This window comes from Barbatula barbatula (assembly GCF_947034865.1).
Source record: "Barbatula barbatula genome assembly, chromosome: 7".
Classification (NCBI taxonomy): domain Eukaryota; kingdom Metazoa; phylum Chordata; class Actinopteri; order Cypriniformes; family Nemacheilidae; genus Barbatula; species Barbatula barbatula.
In genome coordinates, this window is record NC_136770.1 from 9,156,111 (window position 1) to 9,162,443 (window position 6,333).

Consider the following 6,333-nt stretch of genomic DNA (forward strand, 5'->3'; position numbering starts at 1 on the left):
AAAGATATTAGGGATTAAAACAATGTGAATAGAATGTAATTTAAGGAATTATAATTGATAAAACATTTCCAGAAAACAAAAAGGTTCTATCTACAAAATTGAATTATAAATTGGTTCTGATCTATAAGGTTCTATCTGTGAGCCAATTAGAACTTTAAAAACACACAAGAGGACCAATCAGGATCAGTTATGTGGCCAGTTTAAACTACAGTATTTTTGTTTAGTTTTAGGTTTTGTTGAAGAGATTATTTTATTTATTTATAGACAACACTAGCCAGCAGTGTGTAATGACGATTCAGACTGGTCAGGACCCATTTGCAGGCTTTTTAATAACAACTTCCAATACAGAGTAAAACAGACAGATTTAGGCAAGAGCAAACAGGTATACGCAAGGCAAACTCAAAGTAAACAAACAGGCAGTGGTCAAGGGAGGCAGCAAACAATCCAATAAACGCTCAGAAATGCAGCAATGCTAACAAGACTTCCCACTGAATGAATGTGAATTTAAATAGTCAGTTGATTTGGTTCGGGTGGACCCGTAATCAGTTCGGCGATATGGCTGATGGTAAATTGAGTTTTTGAATTCCGGGGAGAGAGACCACTGGAGGCCAGGAGAGGCCTCCGTTGGATTCGTTACAGAGCCACCCCCCCCCCTGGGAGTGGCTCCAGATGCATTAAGGATCTCGACGGGGGGGCTTGCCACCTGGTTGAGGGGTCGGTTTCTCTGGATGGGTCCTGTGGAACTCAGTTGGGAGATTGGGATAGATAATGTCATCAGAGTTGATCCATGATCTCTCTTTCAGACCGTACCATTCCCAGTCCACAAGGATACTGGAGATGGCGCCCCCTGCGTCTTGGGTCCAATTTCCCTCACGAGATATGACTGCTCACCATCCACGATAATGGTAGAAGGGTTTGTCTTTTCACTCTCTGCCTTTCGGGCCGGCTGCTGCCCGAATGTACGATAGATGCGTTAGTTAGAAGGTAAGCCATAGACGGTAAGAACCAGGGTTAATTTGTCTTATGATCTGAAAGCGACCCACATACCTGGGGTTAAGTTTTCTGCAGGATGTATGTAGTCAGAGGTCCTGAGTGGATAGCCAGACCCATTGACCAGGGAGGTACAACAAAGTCAACAACTTTGAATATATCTTAATATCTCAAAACTACTCAGAACACAGATAGAACCTTATAATTCCAAGGGAACGAATTGTAATATTATTCAGATTTTTTAAATCCCATGGTTAAATCTACTCTGTGCTTACAGAATCATTATTCCAAATACTTGTAATGCATGTATGCCTTAACTGACAAACCATACCATAATCGTTTCCACCATCTCTCCACAAACAGGTTTTCAGTAACTGCCAGTGTGTTCCTGACATGGGCACTGCCAAGCCTGGCCCTTGTGCCAATACATGCCCTCACTATCTCCTGCCAACAATGTTTCTCATCTCGCTGGCTGGGCTTATTGCCAGCCTAACACACAACCCTATCTACATGATGGTGTTGAGGTAAACGATTGTCTGAATACAAACGAACACAAGTTCACTCAATGCATTAATCAAAGTCAACTTGGAAGAAATAAAATGTGTGAAATTACAACATACAGTTACAGTTTTATTCATGAGTTTTTTGTGTAGATTTTTACATTCAGTTTCTACATATGGTCTGTCTTAACCTATATAGAGCAGTTCCTGCTGAAAAGAAGTCGTTTGCTATAGGTGTTCAATTTCTGCTTCTGAGGGTTCTAAGTAAGTAAAATACCATAATATCCACTTTGATTCTGTATGTGGTGAATTTAAGTGTAAACAGTTTTATATCAATTTTGGTTTTAATAGGGATGATATAGGCAGAAAGAAATGTATTTGTTGTTGTCTTTTGCCGCAAAACAGTGTTATTGTTGATCGACACACAGAGAATTGGCAAGGGTCAGTGTAAAGAGACTGCATATTTTGAAGTATTCTAGGGAAAAAACCTTACTGTTAAGGATACCGGATATAATGCATTGTGCTAGGTATTGTACCAGAATACCAGTTCCCTTTCTGTGGGTCTCTCGACATTGTGTCAACAGAATGGGGTTTGACTTGAGAACCAATCATCTCTGACTGATTTGAAAAGGCCAATAAGAATTGGCAAATTATATTTGCATGCCGGTCTCCGCCCCAGACATCCGGGTATAAAACGGAGCGGACATGCTGCATTCATTCACCTGTTGTTCTTCGGAGCCTGAGCAACACAACGTCTGGGACACAACGTCTGCCTCAAGTGTCTGGGTCTCCGGCATGCTGAGGCAGCGTTCGTGGATATGTCATGCCCGCACTGCAGGCGAATGTGGTTGGCTCTTCCCAGACCGTCACGGTGGCTGGGGAGCACGCTCCGTCGCGGCTATGCGATTCAGTTCGCCAAGATGGTCTCCGGGTTTTACAGCCTGTACTTCATTGTCCCCAAGAAAAGCGGGGGCTGCGCCCCATCCTGGATCTGTGTACCTTGAACAGGCATGTACACAAGCTGCGGTTCAGGATAAGACAGAAGCGCATCCTAACGTCTGTCAGGCGTCAGGACTGGTTCATCGCGATCGACCTGAAAGACGCATACTTTCATGTTTCGATCCTCCCTCGTCATCGACCGTTCCTGCGGTTCGCTTTTGAGGGACGGGCATATCAGTACCGGCTCCTCCCCTTCGTTCTGTCCCTGTCTCCACGAGTCTTTACGAAGGTCGTGGAGGCCGCCCCCACTCCCCTCGGAGAGCAAGGCGTGCACATACTCAACTATCTCGACGACTGGCTCACTCGCAAGATCTGTTGTGTACACACAGGGACCTGGTGCTTCGGCACCTAGACTGTCTGGGCTTACAGGTCAACCGAGAGAAGATCAAGCTCTCCCCTGCACTGACTACAGAGTCGAGTTCCCTGGAGAGCTTGGCACACCGGCAGCACGTGTGTTGTCTTCACGCCTTTCTGCCAAGGCACCCTAACCCTCTGGTCTTCGATGACCTTTCTACGGACAGGGGTCCCTCATGGGCAGGTCTTGAGGCGTTTCGTGACCCGGGGTGGGTCAGTGCGCTTTTTAGCCTCTCCTCTTCCCCCGCTTGGGCGAAGAGTAGGCATTGTCATCCATCACTAAGCTCTCCTTGGTGGAGGGCTGGGCGGAGCAGCCTCCCACAGGGCGGTTCCATCTGATGTGCCTCATGATTGGCTCCCATACGGTGGCCCATGAACTCTCCTAGGTGGACCTCCACCTTCTCGCGGCACTCCCTTGCAGTCCGCACATTCTCCCACCAGTTCTCCCTGATTGCGAGACCGTGCGTTGGTCTCCAATAAACTCCTCCCTGTGATAGAAAGTGGTCTCCATAGAGCATTTCCTCAGTGAGGGAATAGTGCTTCCCAGTGGCCCTTAGGGTGGCGGGCAGGTTCTCACCATTAGAGACACTAGGCCTCCGTCGTGACTGCCGGTGGAATGGGCTCCCCACCTTTTTTTAAGCTCTGGAACCCCCTACCTCACCACTGAAAGGTTACAATTTTGCGCTAGCGCTCACATCTGACACGCCCAGTCCAGTCTGTGCTGTGCCGTTTTCATAGGAACCCCATTCTGTCGACACAACGTCGAGAGACCGACAGAAAGGGAACGCCTCGGTTACGTATGTAACTTCCGTTCCCTGATGGAGGGAACGAGACATTGTGTCCTTAATGCCACAATGCTGGGTGCCCGCTGCAGCAGTCGAGACACGATTCTCAGGCTCCTCAGCACAAAACCCTGATGTCCGGTGCGTTGACTTCTCTGAGAATTCTCATTGGCCTTTTCAATCAGTCAGAGATGATAGGTTCTCAAGTCAAACCCCATTCTATCGACACAAAGTCTCATTCCCTCCATCAGAGAACGGATGTTACATACGTAACCGAGACGTTATATTGGGAACTGTCAACAAATTTATTAATTTTGCGCTAAGTGACATTCATTAAAATAATGATATGTAGGAAAATTGTACTGCTTTTTGTAATTGTAAGGCTTTTTGTTGCCTTCCTATGCTTAGCTTGGTTGCCAGCTCCAACCCTGTTTGGAATGACCATAGACTCCACATGTATCTGGTGGAAAACTGCTTGTGGTAAAAAGCAAGGCTGTGGTTACTATGACAACAATCTCCTTAGGAACAGGTAAGGATATGTTCAAATGCAGGTACATTTAGGAAAGAACATTTGATACATTTTGATTATTAAATGAGTTCAAACAAGATTATAAAGCCAAGCAAGCCAAATAAATTATGATAATCAGTGTTAAGAGTTTAGTGAATGTCTATAATGGTGATGATAATGACTTATTTCAGGTATCTAGGACTTCAGGTGAGCTATAAGACATTAGGCATTATTCTAATGGCATTTATTGGCTGGAAAATGCACCGGACCAGAGAGTACAGCTTAGAGAGAAGGCATGATGGACCAATGTGATGCCTAAAACATATGGTGAAATGCTTTTTATTACAAATGTTATAATTAATGTTATAAAACTACAATTATACAGTATATACAGTTATATAATATAAATTATATATTAATATATATATATATATATATATATATACACATATACATACATAACATAACTATATATATATATATATATATATAGCATATTTTGTTTCCAAAATGAGACAAATTTTTTTAACATTTTTCAAAAATCATGTTTTTTATTGTGTAATCATGTTTTTATTGTGTTTTATTGTGTTAGTTAGCAATATTTTTAGTTATTAGGGATTAAATCAAAATAAAAAGCAACATTTCATTCATATAAATGGGAATGCACAATAAAAAAAAAGATTTTTTTTAAACCGAGTTATCTAATTTATACAGTATACTGTATATTATATTCAGTCCAGAGCTTGCATACTTATTTCCCCCTACAAGAGGAGACGAGATGTCCATAAATGATGGCCTCCACATTTATTTTGTAATATAAATAATTATTTTCTAAAATGTTTAGAGCTAAATTGAGCAGTTCTGTAAAGTAAAGTGCTTTTTTGTATACAGTTACCGTCAAGTCAAGTCAACCTTTATTTTTATAGCACATCTAATAACAACAGAGGTTGACCCAAAGTGCTTTACCTACAACCTATGAAAGAATATGTAGCTTAGTTCTACTAAATTAAGGATTATGGCGCTTAAATAAAATGTCTGTATTATATTTTTTGGTTAGTATTTAAAGAGATAGTTCACCCAAAAATGCTAATTCTGTCATGAATGACTCACTCTCTAGTTTGATTCAAACCTTTATTTTTTGGTTAAACACAGAGAAAGATATTTGGACGAATCCTTGTAACCAATTAACTACCTAGTAGGACAATTACAATGGTAGTTAGAAGTGCCCCAGAACTGCTTGCTGTCCTACATTCTTCCAAATATATTATTTTGTGTTCAACAAAGCACAAACAAATATAAAGTAATTTTTCCTACCACGGTAGTCAATGGGTCCAATGGTTTTTGTACAGATTTGGAACAGAAATTTTCTTTTTTGAGTGAACTATCCCTCTAATACTTTAAGAGTATATTTCTTTAGAGAATAAAATACTTTTTTTATTTGAGACTATGCGAAGGATGTGGGATGATTTGTATGAACAAACACACATATGGTGTGTACACAATTGTAGCCTGTGTATAATTTTTTAATAAAATTTTGAAATTTAAATATACCCTTTATATATCATTTTTATCATGGTTCTTAATCACATTGATACAATAATATTATTATCATGGTTTAGCATAACAAATAGTGTCTCATTGTGCAATAACCTTTGTATAACAATGTATTAGGGATATAGCAACATTATCTCAATATTATCATGGTCACATGACTGTATGAAACGGTCTTCCGAGCCAACATAGAGAATGTTAGAAAAAAATTTAAATGATACTTTTGGCAAGGTCGATCTGGTGAAATTATTTAATTTTATAAAAGGGATTTTAAGGTAATTCGGCCCATTTCATACTATAACTCATGTCTCTAAGCAACATTTAGGATTAGAGGATGAAGAAAAGAGGATGTTTATGGCACCTTCGAGTCATCATTTGTCATTTTAAATATTGCAATAGTTATCGTATAGCGAACTTTATACCAGGGTTTTATCGTTGAGTGAGTTTTTGATATTGTTATATCACTACAATGTATGTAAGTTATTAAATATATAAATTTTATTCACAAAAACCAAATTGACTTTTTTACGTACTTCTGCACATTTTAACATTCACTTAACATACATTTTACATCTTTCAAGAATTTTATTAACTTGCAAATCTACAAATGCAGATGGAATCCATGTGACACAACATGAGTGGAATGTAA

General features: G+C 40.3%; 1 protein-coding gene across 2 annotated transcripts in view; it reads left to right on the forward strand.

The window, feature by feature from the left end:
* slco2a1 (solute carrier organic anion transporter family, member 2A1) overlaps window positions 1-4,495 on the forward strand; it is a 75,534-nt gene extending 71,039 nt beyond the window's left edge. For both annotated transcript variants that reach the window (XM_079460311.1, XM_079460312.1), the window contains exons 11-14: window positions 1,354-1,514; window positions 1,690-1,754; window positions 4,034-4,154; window positions 4,325-4,495. In XM_079460311.1, coding sequence (XP_079316437.1) covers window positions 1,354-1,514; window positions 1,690-1,754; window positions 4,034-4,154; window positions 4,325-4,445 — 468 coding nt within the window. In that variant the 3' untranslated portion in view covers window positions 4,446-4,495. The remainder of the gene's footprint in view (window positions 1-1,353; window positions 1,515-1,689; window positions 1,755-4,033; window positions 4,155-4,324) is intronic.
* The last annotated feature ends 1,838 nt before the right edge of the window (window positions 4,496-6,333 follow it).